Genomic DNA, 22,294 nt, shown 5'->3' with positions numbered 1-22,294 from the left:
TGGTGGAGCAGGCTCGAGGGGCCGTCTGGCCGACTCCTGCTCCTATTTCTTATCTTGTTATGTGCCTGACTTCGACTCCTCAATGTGGGTGATTGAGAGTTGGTTCCACTTCCTTCAACAGGACATACAATTGTTGGCTGAATTGTAGGGACCGTATGAGGTTATAGAAACTGTAGGCATGTCGGGGTGGGGGGTGCGGTGGAGACAGGTGGGGCAGGAATCAGTTAGGGTGCTACAGGAAGGGGGGGTATAGTGGTGCGTACTGGGGGATATGGGGGGGTATTGGGAATAGGGGGTGATACGGGTGGAAGAGTTACTGGGGAGATACGGGTGGGGGGGGATACGGGGGTGGACAGGTGGGGCAGGAATCAGTTAGGGTGCTACAGGAAGGGGGTACAGGGGTGTGTACCGGGGGATACGGGGGGGTGGTATTGGAGTATAGGGGGTGATACGGGTGGAAGGGTTACTGGGGGATATGGGGGGTGCAGGGGAGGATACGGGGGGATACAGTGGGGGATGGGTGGGGGTATACGGTGGGGGGGGGATGGGGTGAGGGGGGATACGGTAAGGGGGGATACGGTGAGGGGGATGGGGTGAGGGGGGGATACGGTGGGGGGGATGGGGTGAGGGGGATACGGTGAGGGGGATGGGGTGAGGGGGATACGGTGAGGGGGATGGGGTGAGGGGGATACGGTGGGGGGGATGGGGTGAGGGGGGATACGGTGGGGGGGGATGGGGTGAGGGGGGATGGGGTGAGGGGGATACGGTGAGGGGGATACGGTGGGGGGGGATGTGGTGAGGGGGATGGGGTGAGGGGGATACGGTGGGGGGGGATGTGGTGAGGGGGATACGGTGGGGGGGGGTGGGGTGAGGGGGGATACGGTGAGGGGGATACGGTGGGGGGGGGTGGGGTGAGGGGGATACGGTGAGGGGGATACGGTGGGGGGGGATGGGGTGAGGGGGATGGGGTGAGGGGGATACGGTGGGGGGGGATGGGGTGAGGGGGATGGGGTGAGGGGGATACGGTGGGGGGGATGGGGTGAGGGGTGATACGGTGGGGGGGGATGGGGTGAGGGGGGATACAGTGGGGGGGGATGGGGTGAGGGGGATACGGTGGGGGGGATGGGGTGAGGGGGGATACGGTGGGGGGGGATGGGGTGAGGGGGGATACGGTGGGGGGGGATGGGGTGAGGGGGGATACGGTGGGGGGGGATACGGTGGGGGGTATGGGGTGAGGGGGATACGGTGGGGGGGGGATGGGGTGAGGGGGGATACGGTGGGGGGGGATACGGTGAGGGGGATACGGTGGGGGGGGATGGGGTGAGGGGGGATGGGGTGGGGGGGATGGGGTGAGGGGGATGGGGTGGGGGGGATGGGGTGAGGGGGGATACGGTGAGGGGGATGGGGTGGGGGGGGATGGGGTGAGGGGGATGGGGTGGGGGGGATACGGTGGGGGGGGATGGGGTGAGGGGGGATACAGTGGGGGGGGATGGGGTGAGGGGGATACGGTGGGGGGGATGGGGTGAGGGGGGATACGGTGGGGGGGGATGGGGTGAGGGGGGATACGGTGGGGGGGGATGGGGTGAGGGGGGATACGGTGGGGGGGGATACGGTGGGGGGATGGGGTGAGGGGGATACGGTGGGGGGGGGATGGGGTGAGGGGGGATACGGTGGGGGGGGATACGGTGAGGGGGATACGGTGGGGGGGGATGGGGTGAGGGGGGATGGGGTGGGGGGGATGGGGTGAGGGGGATGGGGTGGGGGGGATGGGGTGAGGGGGGATACGGTGAGGGGGATGGGGTGGGGGGGGATGGGGTGAGGGGGATGGGGTGGGGGGGGATGGGGTGAGGGGGATACGGTGGGGGGGGGATGGGGTGAGGGGGATACGGTGGGGGGGGGATGGGGTGAGGGGGGATACGGTGGGGGGGGATGGGGTGAGGGGGGATACGGTGGGGGGGGATGGGGTGAGGGGGATACGGTGAGGGGGGGATGGGGTGAGGGGGATACGGTGGGGGGGGATGGGGTGAGGGGGGATACGGTGGGGGGGGATGGGGTGAGGGGGGATACGGTGGGGGGGGATGGGGTGAGGGGGGATACGGTGGGGGGGGATACGGTGAGGGGGATACGGTGGGGGGGGATGGGGTGAGGGGGGATGGGGTGGGGGGGATGGGGTGAGGGGGATGGGGTGGGGGGGATGGGGTGAGGGGGGATGGGGTGGGGGGGATGGGGTGAGGGGGGATACGGTGAGGGGGATGGGGTGGGGGGGGATGGGGTGAGGGGGATGGGGTGGGGGGGGATGGGGTGAGGGGGGATACGGTGGGGGGGGGATGGGGTGAGGGGGATACGGTGGGGGGGGGATGGGGTGAGGGGGATACGGTGGGGGGGATGGGGTGAGGGGGATACGGTGGGGGGGATGGGGTGAGGGGGATACGGTGGGGGGGATGGGGTGAGGGGGATACGGTGGGGGGGGGATGGGGTGAGGGGGATACGGTGGGGGGGGGATGGGGTGAGGGGGATACGGTGGGGGGGATGGGGTGAGGGGGATACGGTGGGGGGGATGGGGTGAGGGGGATACGGTGGGGGGGGGATGGGGTGAGGGGGATACGGTGGGGGGGATGGGGTGAGGGGGATACGGTGGGGGGGGATGGGGTGAGGGGGATACGGTGGGGGGGATGGGGTGAGGGGGATACGGTGGGGGGATGGGGTGAGGGGGATACGGTGGGGGGGATGGGGTGAGGGGGATACGGTAAGGGGGGATACGGTGAGGGGGATGGGGTGAGGGGGGGATACGGTGGGGGGGATGGGGTGAGGGGGATACGGTGAGGGGGATGGGGTGAGGGGGATACGGTGAGGGGGATGGGGTGAGGGGGATACGGTGGGGGGGATGGGGTGAGGGGGGATACGGTGGGGGGGGATGGGGTGAGGGGGGATGGGGTGAGGGGGATACGGTGAGGGGGATACGGTGGGGGGGGATGTGGTGAGGGGGATGGGGTGAGGGGGATACGGTGGGGGGGGATGTGGTGAGGGGGATACGGTGGGGGGGGGTGGGGTGAGGGGGGATACGGTGAGGGGGATACGGTGGGGGGGGTGGGGTGAGGGGGATACGGTGAGGGGGATACGGTGGGGGGGGATGGGGTGAGGGGGATGGGGTGAGGGGGATACGGTGGGGGGGGATGGGGTGAGGGGGATGGGGTGAGGGGGATACGGTGGGGGGGATGGGGTGAGGGGTGATACGGTGGGGGGGGATGGGGTGAGGGGGGATACAGTGGGGGGGGATGGGGTGAGGGGGATACGGTGGGGGGGATGGGGTGAGGGGGGATACGGTGGGGGGGGATGGGGTGAGGGGGGATACGGTGGGGGGGGATGGGGTGAGGGGGGATACGGTGGGGGGGGATACGGTGGGGGGTATGGGGTGAGGGGGATACGGTGGGGGGGGGATGGGGTGAGGGGGGATACGGTGGGGGGGGATACGGTGAGGGGGATACGGTGGGGGGGGATGGGGTGAGGGGGGATGGGGTGGGGGGGGATGGGGTGAGGGGGATGGGGGTGGGGGGGATGGGGTGAGGGGGGATACGGTGAGGGGGATGGGGTGGGGGGGGATGGGGTGAGGGGGATGGGGTGGGGGGGATACGGTGGGGGGGGATGGGGTGAGGGGGGATACAGTGGGGGGGGATGGGGTGAGGGGGATACGGTGGGGGGGATGGGGTGAGGGGGGATACGGTGGGGGGGGATGGGGTGAGGGGGGATACGGTGGGGGGGGATGGGGTGAGGGGGGATACGGTGGGGGGGGATACGGTGGGGGGTATGGGGTGAGGGGGATACGGTGGGGGGGGGATGGGGTGAGGGGGGATACGGTGGGGGGGGATACGGTGAGGGGGATACGGTGGGGGGGGATGGGGTGAGGGGGGATGGGGTGGGGGGGATGGGGTGAGGGGGATGGGGTGGGGGGGATGGGGTGAGGGGGGATACGGTGAGGGGGATGGGGTGGGGGGGGATGGGGTGAGGGGGATGGGGTGGGGGGGGATGGGGTGAGGGGGATACGGTGGGGGGGGGATGGGGTGAGGGGGATACGGTGGGGGGGGGATGGGGTGAGGGGGGATACGGTGGGGGGGGATGGGGTGAGGGGGGATACGGTGGGGGGGGATGGGGTGAGGGGGATACGGTGAGGGGGGGATGGGGTGAGGGGGATACGGTGGGGGGGGATGGGGTGAGGGGGGATACGGTGGGGGGGGATGGGGTGAGGGGGGATACGGTGGGGGGGGATGGGGTGAGGGGGGATACGGTGGGGGGGGATACGGTGAGGGGGATACGGTGGGGGGGGATGGGGTGAGGGGGGATGGGGTGGGGGGGATGGGGTGAGGGGGATGGGGTGGGGGGGATGGGGTGAGGGGGGATGGGGTGGGGGGGATGGGGTGAGGGGGGATACGGTGAGGGGGATGGGGTGGGGGGGGATGGGGTGAGGGGGATGGGGTGGGGGGGGATGGGGTGAGGGGGGATACGGTGGGGGGGGGATGGGGTGAGGGGGATACGGTGGGGGGGGGATGGGGTGAGGGGGGATACGGTGGGGGGGGGATGGGGTGAGGGGGATACGGTGGGGGGGATGGGGTGAGGGGGATACGGTGGGGGGGATGGGGTGAGGGGGATACGGTGGGGGGGATGGGGTGAGGGGGATACGGTGGGGGGGGGATGGGGTGAGGGGGATACGGTGGGGGGGGGATGGGGTGAGGGGGATACGGTGGGGGGGATGGGGTGAGGGGGATACGGTGGGGGGGATGGGGTGAGGGGGATACGGTGGGGGGGGGATGGGGTGAGGGGGATACGGTGGGGGGGATGGGGTGAGGGGGATACGGTGGGGGGGGATGGGGTGAGGGGGATACGGTGGGGGGGATGGGGTGAGGGGGATACGGTGGGGGGATGGGGTGAGGGGGATACGGTGGGGGGGATGGGGTGAGGGGGATACGGTGGGGGGGGGTGGGGTGAGGGGGATACGGTGGGGGGATGGGGTGAGGGGGATACGGTGGGGGGGGTGGGGTGAGGGGGATACGCCCCCCACTGGGTCACCAGGGAGATACGGTGCTGCTGATTCCCCGCCCCCGCACGCTGTGATTGGCGGTTCCAGGCGCCCGTCGATTGGTCCGTTCCCCTGTCACTCAGATCGCCTTCCACACGGGCGCTGATTGGCGGAGCCCCGGGCCCGGGACCATGGAGCGGGAGAGCGGCCCCGGACCGAGGGCCGAGACCTCGTACAGGGTGGGCCCGGGACCGGGGATCGGGGATCGGGCACAGGGTGGGCCCGGGACCGGGGATCGGGCACAGGGTGGGCCCGGGACCGGGGATCGGGCACAGGGTGGGCCCGGGACCGGGGATCGGGCACAGGGTGGGCCCGGGACCGGGGATCGGGGATCGGGCACAGGGTGGGCCCGGAGACAGGAGGATCGGGGATCGGGCACAGGGTGGGCCCGGGACCGGGGATCGGGCACAGGGTGGGCCCGGAGACAGGAGGATCGGGCACCCGGACCGACACCGCCCACGGGAATCGGCGATGCCCTGAACACCGTCCGGCTCTTCGCCACCCGTCGGGGAGAAACTGGGGTGGGGGGTGGTCTGGGTCCTGACCTGATCCGGGTTCTGGTCTGGGTCCTGGTCTGGGTCTGGGTCTGGGTCCTGATCTGGTCTGGATCTGGGTCCTGATCTGGTCTGGGTCCTGATCTGGGTCTGGGTCCTGATCTGGGTCTGGGTCCTGATCTGGGTCTGGGTCCTGATCTGGTCTGGGTCCTGATCTGGGTCTGGGTCCTGATCTGGTCTGGGTCTGGGTCCTGATCTGGTCTGGGTCCTGATTGGGTCTGGGTCCTGATCTGGTCTGGGTCTGGGTCCTGATCTGGTCTGGGTCTGGGTCCTGATCTGGTCTGGGTCTGGGTCCTGATCTGGTCTGGGTCTGGGTCCTGATTGGGTCTGGGTCCTGATCTGGTCTGGGTCTGGGTCCTGATCTGGTCTGGGTCTGGGTCCTGATCTGGTCTGGGTCTGCTTTCCCCTTGTGTTCTGTTGACTGTGTTTTTTCTCACTCACAGGAGAATCTGATTGGAACTCTGCTGGCAATCTTTGGGAATCTTGTCATCAGTATCTCTCTCAATGTGCAGGTGAGCTTCCAACTGGCGGGAGGAGGGGGTTCCAGCTCGGGCTGGACCGAGGGTCTGGTTCTGAGGGGCGAGGAGCAGCTTGAAGCTTCTCTGATCGCCACAGAGATAGTGGATGCATTGGTTGTAATCGTCCAAATTCCCAAGATTCTAGAACGGTCCCCATGGATTGGAAGGTAGCAAATGTAACCCCGCTATTCAAGAAAGGAGGGAGAGAGAAAACAGGGAACTACAGGTCAGTTAGCCTGACATCAGTAGTAGGGAAAGTGCTGGAATCCATTATTAAGCAAGTGGTAACAGGACAATTAAAAAAATCATAATATGGTTAGGCAGAGTCAACATAGTTTTATGAAAGGGAAAGGGAGTAGAGGTGAACAGTTGTTTTTCAGACTGGAGGGAGGTGTACAGTGGTGTTCCCCAGGGGTCGGTGCTGGGACCACTGCTTTTCTTGATATATATTAATGACTTGGACTTGGTTGTACAGGGCACAATTTCAAAATTTGCAGATGACACAAAACTTGGAAGTGCAATGAACAGTGAAGAGAACATAGACAGGTTGGTGAAATGGGCAGACACATGGCAGATGGAATTTAATGCAGAGAAGTGTGAAGTGTTACATTTTGGTAGGAAGAATGAGGAGAGGCAATATAAACTAAAGGGTACAATTCTATAGGGGTGCAGGAACAGAGTATCTATGCACAAATCACTGAAGGTGGCAGGGCAGGTTGAGAAAGCAGTTAAAAAAGCATATGGGATCCTGGACTTTATGAATAGAGTACAAAAGCAAGCAAGTTATGATGAACCTTTATAAAACACTGGTTCGGCCACAACTAGAGTAATGTGTCCAATTCTGGGCACCACACTTTAGGAAGGATGTGAAGGCCTTAGAGAGGATGCAGAAAAGATTTACCAGAATGGTTCCAGGGATGAGGGACTTTAGTTACATGGATAGACTGGAGAAGCTGGGGTTCTCCTTAGAGCAAAGCAGGTAAGAGGAGATTTGATCGAGGTATTCCAAATCATGAAGGGTCTAGACAGAGTAGATAGAGAGAAACTGTTCCCATTGGTGGAAGGGTCGAGAACCAGAGGGCACAGATTTAAGGTGATTGGTAAAAGAACCAAAGGTGACATGAGAAAAAAAATTTTTTACTCAGTGAGTGGTCATGATCTGGAATGCACTGCCTGAGGGAATTCCTTTTATCAAAAAGGAATTGGATAAATACTTGAAGGGAAACAATTTGCAGGGCTACGGGGAAAGGGCGGAGGAGTGGGACTAGTTGATTTGCTCTTGCAGAGAGCCGGCACGGGCTCGATGGACCGAATGACCTCCTTCTGTGCTGTAACCATTCTATGAAATCGTGTTTCACAAATCTATTAAGAGTTTTTAGAGGATGTAACTAGCAGGATAGATAAGGGGGAATCAGTGGATGTCGTATATTTGGATTTTCAAAAGGCATTCGATAAGGTGCCACACAAAAGATTGTTACACAAGATAAGGGCTCATAGGGTTGGGGGTAATATATTAGCATGGATAGAGGATTGGCTACCACAATTATTAATATAGATTGTAAATAGCTGAGGCCCAAGCACTGACCCTGCTCTCACATCCTCTCCCTATCTCTCCATGGAGCAAATTGTCCTCCTTACTCTGACGTGGTGGTCTATTGCAGACCCCAGTGTTAGCATTAGAGATTCCGATCCAGAGAGGTTCATTCTGTAGTTTTCTACCTCCCACAGGATCTTTAACCCCCAGGTATCCCTGACAGACAGGGCGATACCACCTCCTCTTCTGTCCATTCTGTCTTTTCTAAACACTCTGTACCCCTGAACATTCTATAAATTTCCACCCTCTGGGTTTAACCATGTTTCTGATATTCCCATCACATTGTAGTTCGCGACTCCTACAACAGTCTCTGGTTCTGGCATCTTAGAATTATGCAGCACAGAAGGAGCCATTCGGCCCATCGTGCCTATGCCGGCTATTTGAAGGAGCTATCCAATTAGTCCCACTCCCTGCTCTTTCCCCATAGTCTGCAAATTTTTACTTTTTAAGTATTTATTCAATTCCCTTTTGAAAGTTACTATTGAATTTGCTTCCACCGCCCTTTCAGGCAATTCGCTGTGTAAAAAAAAATTCTCCTCATTTCCCCTCTGCTTCTCTTGCCAATCACCTTAAATCTGTGTCCTCTGATTACCAATCCTTCTGCCACTAGAAAGGAGTTTCTTCATATTTACTTTATCAAAGGTCTTCATGATTTTGAACACCTCTATCAAATCTCTCCTTAACCTTCTCTGCTCTAAGGAGAACAACCCCAGCTTCTCCAGTCTCTCTACATAACTGAAGTCCCTCATCCCTGGTATCATCCTGGTAAAACTCCTCTGCACCCTTTCCAGGGCTTCATTTTATTTCTAAAGCTTCTAGTGTAACCCCACTATTTAAAAAAGGAGGGAGAGAGAAAACAGGGAACGACAGACCGGTTAGCCTAACATCAATAGTAGGAAAAATGCTCAAGTCTATTATAAAGGATGTGATAACAGGACACTTAGAAAATATCAATGGGATTAGACAAAGTCAACAAGGATCTATGAAAGTGAAATCGTGTTTGACAAATCTACTGGAGTTTTTTGAGGATGGAACTGGTAGAATAGATAAGGGAGAACCAGTGGATGTGGTTTATTTGGATTTTCAGAAGGCCTTTGATAAAGTCCCACATAAAAGGTTAGTGTGCAAAATTAAAGCACATGGGATTGGGGGTAATATACTGACATGGATTGAAAATTGGTTAACAGACAGGAAACAGAGAGTAGGAATAAATGGGTCTTTTTCAGGGTGGCAGGCAGAGACTAGTGGGGTACCACAGAGATCAGTACTTGGGCCCCAGCTATTCACAATATATATCAATGATTTGGATGAGGGAACCAAATGTAATATTTCCAAGATTGCTGACGACATGAAACTAGGTGGGATTGTGAGTTGTGAGGAGGATGCAAAGAGACTTCAAGGTGATTTAGACAAGTTGAGTGAGTGGGCAAATACATGGCAGATGCAGTATAATGTGGATAAATGTGAAGTTATCTACTTTGGAAGGAAAAACAGAAAGGCAGAGTATTATTTAAATGGTAATAGATTGGGAAATGTTGATGTACAAAGGGACCTGGGTGTCTTTGTACACCAGTCACTGAAAGGAAGGCAAATGGTATATTGGTTTTCATTGCAAGAGGATTTGAGTATAGGAGCAAGGATGTCTTACTGCAGTTATTATAGTGATGATGTGGAGATGCCGGTGATGGACTGGGGTTGACAATTGTAAACAATTTTACAACACCAAGTTATAGTCCAACGATTTTTATTTGAAATCTACAAGCTTTCGGAGGCTTCCTCCTACATTTACCTGAGGAAGGAGGAAGCCTCCGAAAGCTTGTAGATTTCAAATAAAAATCGTTGGACTATAACTTGGTGTTGTAAAATTGTTTACAGTTATTATAGGGCTTTGGTGAGACCATACCTGGAGTATTGTGTCCAGATTTGGTCTCCTTACCTAAGAAAGGATATACTTGCCATAGAGGGAGTGCAGTGAAGGTTCACCAGACTGATCCCTGGGATGGCAGGACTGTCGTATGAGGAGAGATTGGGTCGACTCGGCCTGTATTCACTCGAGTTTAGAAGAATGAGAGGGGTTCTCATTGAAACATATAAAATTCTGACAGGACGAGACAGACTGGATGCAGGGAGGATGTTTCCCCTGGCTGGGGGTCCAGAACGAGGGGTCACAGTCTCAGGATAAGGGATAGGACATTTAGGACTGAGATGAGGAGAAATTTCTTCACTCAGAGGGTGGTGAACCTGTGGAATTCTCTACCACAGAAGGCTGTGGAGGTCAAGTCACTGAATATATCTAAGAAGGAGCTGGATAGATTTCTAGACACAAAAGGCATCAAGGGGTATGGGGAGAGAGCGGGAATATGGTATTGAGATAGAGGATCAGCCATGATCACATTGAATGGCGGAGCAGCTCGAAGGGCCGAATGGCCTACTCCTGCTCCTATTTTCTATGTTTCATGTTTATACATCTTATAGATTTACCTCCTCTCACATCTCCCGTGTATGCCTGTTCCTGTCTCTGGTTCATTCTCTCTCTCTGACTTTCTGCGTCTGTGCCCACCTGTTCGCTGCCTTCTCCCCTACAGTCTGTCTTGTCTGGGATCCTGATGTGTGCCCCCCCCCTGTACCAATGCACCTCACTGGTCTTTCTCACCCTCCCTGGTTTAAGTGTAGCCCGTCTCAATGGTCTTAATGAAGTTTAGGCACTTTACAACCTTCCGGACTCGACGTTGATTTCAATAATTTCAGATCAGAATCATTGCTCCCATTTTTTTGGACAGCAGGTGCTGGTAATGGTTCTGCTGTTGCCATTTACAGCTACTCTAGACCCATCTTTTGTTTCTTAACCTGTCCCATTCCCACCCTCCTCACCTTGCACCACCATCCCTTTTATCATTTAATCACCCCTGCCCTCCACCCTATCACAGTCCTTCCCTTTTGTTCTCCCCTCCCCTCCCCTCCCCTCCCCTCTCCTCCCCCCCACCTTTCCCTGGCTCTGTACTTGCTCAAAAACAGTTAAACCTTTAATCTTCCTTTTTTGACGAAAGGTCTTTGACCTGAAATGTTAACTCTGTTTCTTTCCCTTCAGATGCAGCCTGACTTGCTGAGTATTTCCAGCATTTTCTGTTTTTACCCTTAACACAGGGAGCCTTCAATATCCCTCACTATATATTTCTCTACCTGCAGGGAGGCAGCTCACCCGCCTGTGAGTTTTGTCCTATACACTTTACTCAGCAAAGAATCACCCACAGCTGCAATCCCCCTGCAATCTGAACCTGGCTCCAGCCTGCACACTCTGGCGTTCTGCCTTATCCTCAGTCATAGAGTTATACAGCACGGATAGAGGCCCTTCGGCCCATCGTGTAAACATATCCTCTGGGACTATGTTTCCTTCTGCAATGTTCGGCAGTGCCTGGTATTCTACACTTGGGGTGGTGAATCTTTGGAATTCTCTACCCCAGAGGGCTGTGGAGGCTCAGTCATTGAATATATTCAGGACTGAGATGGATAGATTTTTGGACTCTAAGGGAATCAAGGGATATGGATCAGGCGGGAAAGTGGAGTTGAGGTCAAAGATCAGCCATGATCTTGTTGACTCTTGGAGCAGGCTCGAGGGGCCGTATGGCCTACTCCTGCTCCTATTTATGTTTTCACTCATTAGTGTGGAGCTCCTTAGCATTTAATACCTTACTTGCTTCTTTTTCCAACACCATTACTGTGAGGTGGTGTGTAGTTTCGTGCCTATCTGTCTATTGGTGTTGCTGGTGGTTGTGCAGTTCGACGTTCGAGGGACTGTTAACAGTGTTAGTGAGGTTAAGGGGGGTGCGGGAGAAACTCACCAGCAGGTGTCTGTCCGCTCGGACTATGTACAAAGAGCTTTACCTACAAGAGCTGGCCTGCACAAACAACCCAGAATACTGACAGTGCAGATCTCTGAATGTTAAACTGTGTCCATGGCTGCACCACACACCTGTACTGCAATCTTCGTCTGTCACGCTCTCTGCGCCTGCCTGCCTCTTTTTTTTTCTTTCTTTCTCTCTTTCTCTCTCTCTGCCCCTGCCTGCCTCTCTCTCTCTCTCTGCCCCTGCCTGCCTCTCTCTCTCTCTCTCTGTGCCTGCCTCGCTCGCTCTCTCTCTCTCTCTCTCTCCCTGCACCTGTCTCTCTCTCTCTCTCTCTATGCCTGCCTCTCTCTCTCTCTCTCTCTCTCGGCGCCTGCCTTTCTCTCTGCGCCTGCCTCTCTCTCTCTCTCCCTCGCTCTCTGCCCCTATATATCCTCGTATTTCACCATACCATCCTTGTAACTTTCTTCCACCTTCTGCTGCAGAAGTACAGCCATGTGAGATTAACAGGCACCAAAGACCCTCGATCATACTTTAGGACAAAGACCTGGTGGCTGGGTTTGGTGCTGATGTTACTGGGGGAGCTGGGAGTCTTCGCCTCGTATGCCTACGCCCCATTATCGCTCGTCACACCACTCAGTGCTGTCTCCATAGTCGGTAAGATACTGTCCTTCTGACCGTGCTTTGGGTCTTTGGTACCTGGGCAAACGCAGCAACCATTCCACACCAGCTCAGACCCACGGAGGTTCCGGGGAGGTGGGGTGAGGGTTGGTCCGCAGATGAGGGTGGAGGGGTAGGAGGGTTGGTCCCAGGGCGTGGCTGGATTCCGGGGAGGGGAGGGGTAGGGTTGGTCCCGGGGGGGGCAGGGCTAGATTCCGGGGCAGGGAGGAGGAGAGGCGGGGCTGGATTCCGGGATTTGTGGGGGGGCGCAGTGTGAGTTGACGGAAGCTGATCATTATACATTTATATCTGTATCTTTTATCTCGACAGCCAGTTCAATCATAGGAATCATATTCCTGAGGGACAAATGGAAACCCAAAGAATTTCTACGTAAGTTTATATAAAGCGAGACAATGTCTCCATAGTTCAGAAGCTGAGCCTTCCTCCTGTTCGGTAAATGTCGTTGTGGTGGTTTCCCGTCACACTGTAGTGCCTGTTTAATAAGACCCGTGTACTGTGTCTGAGCAGCTGACTGACTGGCTTCTCCTGCTCCGCCCTCTGTCCTACCTGCAGGGCGCTACGTGCTCTCGTTCCTCGGCTGCGGTTTGACGGTGATCGGAATCTATCTGCTGGTCACGTTCGGACCAAATGCTCACGAGAAACTCACTGGGAGGAACCTGATCCAGCACCTCCTGGCCTGGCCGTTCCTCCTGTACCTGGTAAGGACCAGGGGGTGGAGAGCGAGGGGGGGGCAGGGACCGGTCGGGCGGAGAGCGAGAAGGGGGCAGGGACCGGTCGGGGGAGGAGAGCGAGGGGGGGGCAGGGACCGGTCGGGGGAGGAGAGCGAGAAGGGGGCAGGGACCGGTCGGGCGGAGAGCGAGAGGGGGGCAGGGACCGGTCGGGGGAGGAGAGCGAGAGGGGGGCAGGGACCGGTCGGGGGAGGAGAGCGAGGGGGGGGCAGGGACCGGTCAGGGGTGGAGAGCGAGAGGGGGGCAGGGACCGGTCGGGCGGAGAGCGAGGGGGGTGCAGGGACCGGTCGGGGGTGGAGAGCGAGAGGGGGGCAGGGACCGGTCGGGCGGAGAGCGAGGGGGGTGCAGGGACCGGTCGGGGGTGGAGAGCGAGAGGGGGGCAGGGACCGGTCGGGGGAGGAGAGCGAGGGGGGTGCAGGGACCGGTCGGGGGTGGAGAGCGAGAGGGGGGCAGGGACCGGTCGGGGGAGGAGAGCGAGGGGGGTGCAGGGACCGGTCGGGGGAGGAGAGCGAGAGGGGGGGGCAGGGACCGGTCGGGGGTGGAGAGCGAGAGGGGGGCAGGGACCGGTCGGGGGAGGAGAGCGAGAGGGGGGGGGGAGGGACCGGTCGGGGGTGGAGAGCGAGAGGGGGGCAGGGACCGGTCAGGGGTGGAGAGCGAGGGGGGGTGCAGGGACCGGTCAGGGGAGGAGAGCGAGGGGGGTGCAGGGACCGGTCGGGGGTGGAGAGCGAGAGGGGGGCAGGGACCGGTCGGGGGTGGAGAGCGAGGGGGGGGGGCAGGGACCGGTCGGGGGTGGAGAGCGAGAGGGGGGCAGGGACCGGTCAGGGGTGGAGAGCGAGGGGGGTGCAGGGACCGGTCGGGGGTGGAGAGCGAGAGGGGGGGGGCAGGGACCGGTCGGGGGTGGAGAGCGAGAGGGGGGCAGGGACCGGTCGGGGGAGGAGAGCGAGGGGGGGGGGCAGGGACCGGTCGGGGGTGGAGAGCGAGAGGGGGGCAGGGACCGGTCAGGGGTGGAGAGCGAGAGGGGGGCAGGGACCGGTCGGGGGAGGAGAGCGAGGGGGGGGCAGGGACCGGTCGGGGGAGGAGAGCGAGAGGGGGGCAGGGACCGGTCGGGGGAGGAGAGCGAGGGGGGGGCAGGGACCGGTCGGGTGGAGAGCGAGAGGGGGGCAGGGACCGGTCAGGGGGTGGAGAGCGAGGGGGGGGGCAGGGACCGGTCGGGGGAGGAGAGCGAGAGGGGGGCAGGGACCGGTCGGGCGAAGAGCGAGGGGGGGGCAGGGACCGGTCGGGGGAGGAGAGCGAGAGGGGGGCAGGGACCGGTCGGGGGGTGGAGAGCGAGAGGGGGGCAGGGACCGGTCGGGGGTGGAGAGCGAGAGGGGGTCAGGGACCGGTTGGGCGAAGAGCGAGAGGGGGGCAGGGACCGGTCGGGCGAAGAGCGAGAGGGGGTGCAGGGACCGGTCGGGGGGTGGAGAGCGAGAGGGGGGCAGGGACCGGTCGGGGGTGGAGAGCGAGGGGGGGGGCAGGGACCGGTCGGGGGTGGAGAGCGAGGGGGGGGGGGCAGGGACCGGTCGGGGGAGGAGAGCGAGAGGGGGGCAGGGACCGGTCGGGGGTGGAGAGCGAGGGGGGGTGCAGGGACCGGTCGGGGGTGGAGAGCGAGAGGGGGGCAGGGACCGGTCGGGGGCGGAGAGCGAGGGGGTGGGGGCAGGGACCGGTGGGAAAGGGGCAGGGACCTGGGGTTAGTGGTGAGCATGGGGCAAGAACTAGGCATGGGGTAAGGATGAGGTGTGCATGTGTCCCTGTGTGTGTGCGTGATGCTGTTATCAGTGGTCTGATTCGACAGAGTTTCAGGAATGGTTTTTGTTTAAATGCTCCAATTTAATTGCACTGACCCGTTCCTTTCTGTATACCAGCTTGTGGTGATCATCATCTTCTGCCTTCTCCTGTATTTCTATAAAAGACGGAGGATGTCCTATCTTGTCATTATCCTGCTGCTGGTGGCCCTGCTGGGTAAGTGCTGAGTTCCCGGGCCTGCGATCAGAGTGCAAGCTGACTGGGTATTAGGTGCAGTTCTCGGGTTCCTTCTTGTCTTCAGTCTTCACAAATTATTTCTTCATTTCCTCTCAGTTCCAGAGGTTCTCCAGCTGCTCAATGCTGTACTTCCTCCCCCAGGTAACCTGGATGGTCTCTCAGTTGGACGGTAGCGGGCACGCACAGGGAACGCTGCCTTGCTTCACCAGCATGTCTCCAGCTGAGGTCAGGCACTCGCTACGAGAGACAACACATGAGCTACTGCCTTGGAGCAGTGCTACTCAGCATCCAGCCCAGGAGCGACCGTGGCTCACCTCCCAGCATCTGTGCACTTGCTGCTCCCTGTTAAATATTCAGTTAAATATTGGGAAGACAGAAGCCATTGTCTTTGGTCCCCGACTCAAACTCCGTTACCTCGCCACAAACTCCATCCCTCTTCCTGGCCACTGTCTGAGGCTGAACCAGACCGTTTGCAACCTCGTCACCCTGAGATGAGCTTCTGACCCCATATCCGCTCCATCACCAAGACCGCCTACTTCCACCTCCGTAACATCGCCCGTCTCCGCCCCTGCCTCAGCTCATCTGCTGCTGAAACCCTCATCCATGCCTTTGTTACCTCCAGACTTTCCTATTCCAATGCTCTCCTGACTGGCCTCCCATCTTCCACCCACTGTAACTTGAGCTCATCCAAAACTCTGCTGCCCATATCCTAACTTGCACCAAGTCCCGTTCACCCATCACCCCTGTGCTCACTGACTTGCATTGGCTCCCAGTCCGGGAACACCTCGATTATAAAATTCTCATCCTTGTTTTCGAATCCCTCCATGGCCTCGCCCCTCCCTATCTCTGTAACCTCCTCCAGCCCTACAACCCTCCGAGATCCCTGCGCTCCTCCAATTCAGGCCTTTTGCACATCCCTGATTTCCTTCACTCAGGCCGTGTCTTCAGCTGCCGAGGCCCTGAGCACTGGAATTCCCTCCCTAAACCTCTGCACATCTCTACCTCTCTCCCCTAAGACGCTTCTCAAAACCTCTTTGACCAAGCTTTTGGTCACCTGTCCTATATCTCCTTATGTGGCTCGGTGTCAAATTATGTTTGATAATCGCTCCTGTGAAGCCCCTTGGGATATTTTACTACGTTAAAGGCGCTATATAAATGCAAGTTGTAGTATGTCTAGTTCCTTTTATAGGCTGCTTTCTCCCCTTTCTCCCCCTCCCCGCCCCCCGCTCCCTACCGACCAGGCTTTCTCCACCCCTCCCTTGCTGCAAATTGCCCTTAAACAAGACCCTGTTTGGAACCTGAGAGTGACAGCTCTGAGCAAACCCAGCAGTGCAGTAGCCCTGCCCATAACTTACACTGCCACTGGAAGTCTTTCATTGATGGTCCATCCCTTGGTAACCCCCTAATTGTGATCCTAACAGTCACTGGCCTGATGGAGATGGTCAGCAGGGATCGAGGCACTGGCCCATTCAGGAGGACCTGTGGTGCTTTTGTTCAAAGCTGTCGCTAGGACACGCCTTGTTATAACTTCCTGTTACGGGTGTGAGGAAAGCTTGGTGACTGTGCATTAACGTCAGTTACTGAGCAACTTCCTGTCTCAGTTGGGCACAAGGGAACTACCCTGAAGGAAACGGCAGAAGTGTAACCACAGAGAGAGTTACTACAGTCTGAGTAGTAATCAATGGCGGGTCCCTGGTCACAGCCTCCTCAGGGTGACTGTTAGTCAGCCCCTCCGTGTCTGTCACAGCCTCATGGACCGGCAACAAATCTGAAACGGCAGCGACACATCAGAGTACTTGAATTTAAAGTATTTACCTTGAAGACAGGAATGCGTCACCCCTGATTTAATTGCCATTAAACACCAGACACAGAATTAACTAACGAGGAATTGTAAGATAATTGTACAGAGTCAACAACAACAACTTGCACTTGTGGGATGATGTTTTCGGCAGGGGCTGAAGACAATGGCTTCATTCTTCCCAATGGAGGAGATTGCGGCTCATCCAAGACTGGAAGTCGGACGAGCATTCTGATAACAGACAGTGGAGGGGTCAAGAGAGTAATGTGGGCTCAGGGCTTGGGCAGGGGTTTTAATCTCTTTTTGATCTCCTCTTCTAATGTCCTGTCCACCCTGTTAGTCTCCCTGGTAAATACGGAGGAAAAGTAATTATTCAATATTTCTGCAATTTCGCTGTCTTTACCTGTGAGTTTATCTTGTGCATCTCTTAGTGGCCCTCTCCCTATCCTGATTTTTCTTTTGTTATTTGTGTCTGTATTTCTTTTTATGTTTCTTGATAATTTAATTTTGTAGTTGCTTGCGCAGGCCGCCCCCAGGCCGCCGTCACAGTGCCTGAAGGGATGGATACTGAGTCCAGTAGCACAGGGGTCAAGAAAGCAAACAACTCTGTCCTGGATGGTGTTGCGCTTCTTGAGTGCTGTTGCGGCTGCACAATCCAGATGAATGAGTATTCATCGCGCTCCTGACTTGAGAAAGGATCTTAGCTCAGAAAATCAAGGTTTAGAATCAGTATGGGTGGAGCTAAGAAATACCAAGAGGCAGAAAACACTGTTGGAAGTAGTTTATAGGCCCCCTAATAGTAGTTATAGTGTTGGACAGAGTATAAATCAGGAAATTAGAGGAGCTTGTAACAAGGGTAATACAATAATCATGGGGGATTTAATCTTCACATAAACTGGGCAAACCAAATTGGCAAAAGTAGTTTGGAGTTGATGGAATGCATTTGAGACAGTTTTCTAGAGCAGTATATCAAGGAACCAACCAGAGAACAGGCTATTTTAGATCTAGTATTGTGTAATGAGACAGGGTTAATTAGTAATCGCACAGTAAAGGATCCTCTGGGAAAGAGTGATCATAATATGATAGAATTTCATCTTGAGTTTGAGAGTGATGTAGTTAAGTCCAAAACTAGGGTCTTAAATTTAAACAATGACAATTTTGTAGGTATGAGGGGCGAGTTGGCGAAGGTAGATTGGGAAATTAGATTAAAAGTTATGATGGTAGATAAGCAATGGCAAAACATTTAAATAAATAATTCATAATTCCCAACAAACATACATTCCCTTGAGGAATACAAAACTCCATGGGAAAAAAAATCTAACTGTGGCTAACTAGAGAAGTTAAGGATAGTATTAGATTAAAAGAAGAGGCTTACAGTGTTGTCAAAGAGAGTAGTAAACGTGAGGATTGGGAGAGTTTTAGAAACCAACAAAGGATGACCAAAAAATTGATAGAGGGAGAAAATTGAACGAGAGCAAACTGGCAAGAAATATAAAAACAGATTGTAAGAACTTCTACAAGTATGTAGAGTCATAGAGTTATACAGCACGGATAGAGGCCCTTCGGCCCATCGTGTCCACGCCGGCCATCAAGCCCAGTCTAATCTAATCCCATATTCCAGCATTTGGTCCGTAGCCTTGTATGCTATGGCATTTCAAGTGCTCATCCAAATGCTTCTTGAATGTTGTGAGGGTTCCTGCCTCCACAACCCTCTCAGGCAGTGAGTTCCAGACTCCAACCACCCTCTGGGTGAAAAAGTTCTTTCTCAAATCCCCTCTAAACCTCCCGCCTTTTACCTTGAATCTATGCCCCCTTGTTATAGAACCCTCAACGAAGGGAAAAAGCTCCTTAGTATCCATCCTATCTATGCCCCTCATAATTTTGTACACCTCAAACATGTCCCCCCTCAGCCTCCTCTGCTCCAAGGAAAACAAACCCAATCTTCCCAGTCTCTCTTCATAGCTGAAGCGCTCCAGCCCTGGTAACATCCTGGTGAATCTCCTCTGCACCCTCTCCAAAGCGATCACATCCTTCCTGTAGTGCGGCGACCAGAACTGCACACAGTACTCCAGCTGTGGCCTAACCAGTGTTTTATACAGCTCCATCATAACCTCCTTGCTCTTATATTCTATGCCTCGGCTAATAAAGGCAAGTATCCCATATACCTTCTTTACCACCTTATCTACCTGTTCCGCCGCCTTCAGGGATCTGTGAACTTGCACACCAAGATCCCTCTGACCCTCTGTCTTGCCTAGGGTCCTCCCATTCATTGTGTAGTCCCTTGCCTTGTTAGTCCCTCCAAAGTGCATCACCTCGCACTTTTCCGGGTTAAATTCCATTTGCCACTGTTCCGCCCATCTGACCAACCCATCTATATCGTCCTGCAGACTGAGGCTATCCTCCTCGCTATTTACCACCCTACCAATTTTTGTATCATCAGCGAACTTACTGATCATACCTTTTACATTCATATCCAAGTCATTAATGTAGACCACAAACAGCAAGGGCCCCAGCACAGATCCCTGTGGTACCCCACTGGCCACAGGCTTCCAGTCACAAAAACAACCTTCGACCATCACCCTCTGCCTTCTGCCACTAAGCCAGTTTTGTATCCAAAGTGCCAAGGCACCCTGGATTCCATGGGCTCGTACCTTCTTGACCAGTCTCCTGTGGGGGACTTTATCGAAGGCCTTACTGAAATCCATGTATACCACATCTACTGCGTTACCCTCATCCACACGCCTAGTCACCCCCTCAAAAAATTCAATCAAATTAGTCAGACATGATCTTCCCTTGACAAAGCCATGTTGACTATCCCTGATTAATCCTTGCTTCTCCAAGTGGAGACTAATTTTGTCCTTCACAATTTTTTCCAATAATTTTCCTACCACTGATGTTAGGCTCACTGGCCTGTAGTTCCCCGGTTTTTCCCTACTCCCCTTCTTGAATAATGGTACTACATTAGCGGTTCTCCAGTCCTCTGGCACATCCCCTGTGGCCAGAGAGGTTCTGAATATATGTGTTAGAGCCCCCGCAATCTCCTCCTTTGCCTCACACAGTAGCCTGGGATACATTTCGTCCGGGCCTGGGGATTTATCCATTTTTGGGCCTACTAAAACCGCCAACACCTCCTCCCGCTCGATGTTAATATGTTCGAGTATATCACAGTCCCCCTGTCGTATTTCTCTGTCTACGTCGTCCTTCTCCACAGTGAAAACAGATGCAAAAAATTCATTTAGAACCCCTCCTACATCTGCCGGCTCCACACACAGATTGCCATTTTTGTCCCTAATGGGCCCTATTTTTTCCCTAGTTATCCTCTTACCCTTAATATACTTATAAAACATCTTAGGATTTTCCTTTATTTTGCTCGCCAGAGTTTTTTCATGGCCCCTCCTTGATTTCCTAATTTCCTTTTTAAGTATCCCCCTGCACTTTTTGTACTCCTCTAGGGCTTCCTCCGTCCTTAGCCTTTTGTATCTGCCAAAAGCCCTCCTTTTTTTCCTAATCCATTCTCGTATATCCCCTGACATCCAAGGTTCCCTGGAGTTCTTGGAACCACCCTTGACCTTTACGGGAACATGTTGCCATTGTATGGTCTCAATCTCCCTTCTGAAAGACTCCCATTGCTCCGATGCGGATTTTCCTACAAGCAGCTGATCCCAGTCCATTTTGGCCAGATCCTGCCTTATCCTATTAAAATCGGCCTTCCCCCAATTTAGAACCTTTATTTCCGGCCCCTCCCTGTCCTTTTCCATGACAACCTTAAATCTCACTGAATTATGGTCACTGTCACCAAAGTGCTCACCTACTAGCACTTCTTCCACTTGGCCGGCCACATTCCCTAGAATTAGGTCCAGTACCGCCCCCTCTCTTGTAGGACTTTCTACATGCTGGCTCAAAAAGCTCTCCTGGATGCACGTTAAGAATTTTGTACCCTCTAAGCCTTTTACACTCTGAGTATCCCAGTTAATATTGGGGAAGTTGAAATCCCCCACTATTATTACCCTATTATTTGCACAATTTTCTGAGATTTGCCTACATATCTGTTCCTCTATCTCCCCCTGACTGTTTGGGGGTCTATAGTACACTCCCATCAAAGTGCTTGCCCCCTTTTTGTTTTTAAGCTCCACCCATATGGCCTCATTTGAGGAACCTGCTAATATATCATCCCTCCTTATGGCAGTAATTGATTCTTTAATTAATATTGCGACCCCCCCTCCTCTTATACCTCCCCCTCTGTCTCGCCTGAAGATTCTGTACCCCGGAATATTGAGCTGCCAGTCTTGCCCCTCCCTCAACCATGTCTCTGTGACAGCAACAATATCATACTCCCATGTGTTTATCAACACCTTCAGTTCATCCACCTTATTTGCAAGACTCCTTGCATTAAAATAGATGCCATCCAGCCTTGCTCTTACATATTTGCCCTGTCTTCCAAGCTGACTTGTTTTTTTCTCAATATTTGGCTGCACATCACCCCCTATTGTAGCTCCACTCTGTATCCCATCCCCCTGCCAAGTTAGTTTAAACCCCCCCCAACAGTGCTAGCAAACCTCCCCGCAAGGATATTTGTCCCGCTCTGGTTCAGATGCAACCCATCCGACTTGTACAAGTCCCACCTTCCCCAGAAGCAGGCCCAGTGATCCAGGAAACTGAAACCCTCCCTCCTGCACCAACTCTTTAGCCACGCATTCATCTGTTCTATCCTCCTATTTCTATACTCACTAGCCCGTGGCACTGGGAGTAATCCAGAGATTACAACCTTTGAGGTCCTGCTCTTTAATCTGCTACCTAGCTCCCTAAATTCTTGATGCAGGACCTCATCTCCCTTCCTACCTATGTCGTTGGTCCCAATGTGGACCACGACCTCTGCCTGCTCACCCTCCCCCTTGAGAATGCCCTGAAGCCGCTCAGTGACATCCATGACCCTGGCACCAGGGAGGCAACAAACCATCCTGTAGTCACGTTTACGGCCACAGAAACGCCTGTCTGTTCCCCTTACGATAGAATCCCCTACCACTATAGCTCTTCCACTCTTTTTCCTCCCAGCCTGTGCAGCAGAGCTACCCCTGGTGCCAGGAAGTTGGCTGCTGCTGCCTTCCCCTGATAAGTCATCCCCCTCAACAATATCCAAAGCGGTATATTTGTTTGAGAGGGGGACGGCCACAGAGGACCCCTGCACTGCCTGCCTGCTCCTCTTACTCTGCCTGGAGGTCACCCACTTACTTCCTGCCTGTACAACCTTTACCTGCAGTGTGACCATCTCACTAAACGTGCTGTCCACGACGTTTTCAGCATCGCGAATGCTCCATAATGAATCCATCCGCAGCTCCAGCGCCGCAATGCGGTTTGTCAGTAGCTGCAGCTGGGTACATTTCCCGCACACATGGTCGTCAGGGACACCGGAAGGGTCCCTGATTTCCCACATAGAGCAGGAAGAGCATAACACGGGGCTGGGCTGTCCTGACATGACTTACCCTTTAACTAAT

The 22,294-nt window shown here is 55.6% G+C and overlaps 1 protein-coding gene across 1 annotated transcript in view; it reads left to right on the top strand.

Annotated features, from left to right (window-relative positions):
* Positions 1–5,154: 5,154 nt before the first annotated feature.
* The window catches only part of nipal3 (NIPA like domain containing 3), a gene marked incomplete at its 3' end in the record, with an annotated part of 33,783 nt that continues 16,643 nt past the window's right edge, over positions 5,155–22,294 (top strand). Inside the window, exons 1-6 of the mRNA XM_067978056.1 lie at positions 5,155–5,250; positions 6,069–6,137; positions 12,062–12,233; positions 12,567–12,626; positions 12,810–12,955; positions 14,887–14,983. Of these exons, the coding sequence (XP_067834157.1) occupies positions 5,203–5,250; positions 6,069–6,137; positions 12,062–12,233; positions 12,567–12,626; positions 12,810–12,955; positions 14,887–14,983 (592 nt within the window). The remainder of the gene's footprint in view (positions 5,251–6,068; positions 6,138–12,061; positions 12,234–12,566; positions 12,627–12,809; positions 12,956–14,886; positions 14,984–22,294) is intronic.

This window comes from Heptranchias perlo, unplaced genomic scaffold (genome assembly GCF_035084215.1).
Source record: "Heptranchias perlo isolate sHepPer1 unplaced genomic scaffold, sHepPer1.hap1 HAP1_SCAFFOLD_216, whole genome shotgun sequence".
Lineage (NCBI taxonomy): Eukaryota > Metazoa > Chordata > Chondrichthyes > Hexanchiformes > Hexanchidae > Heptranchias > Heptranchias perlo.
The sequence above is the reverse complement of the archived record's forward strand: the minus strand, read 5'-3'. Positions and strand labels throughout refer to the sequence as shown.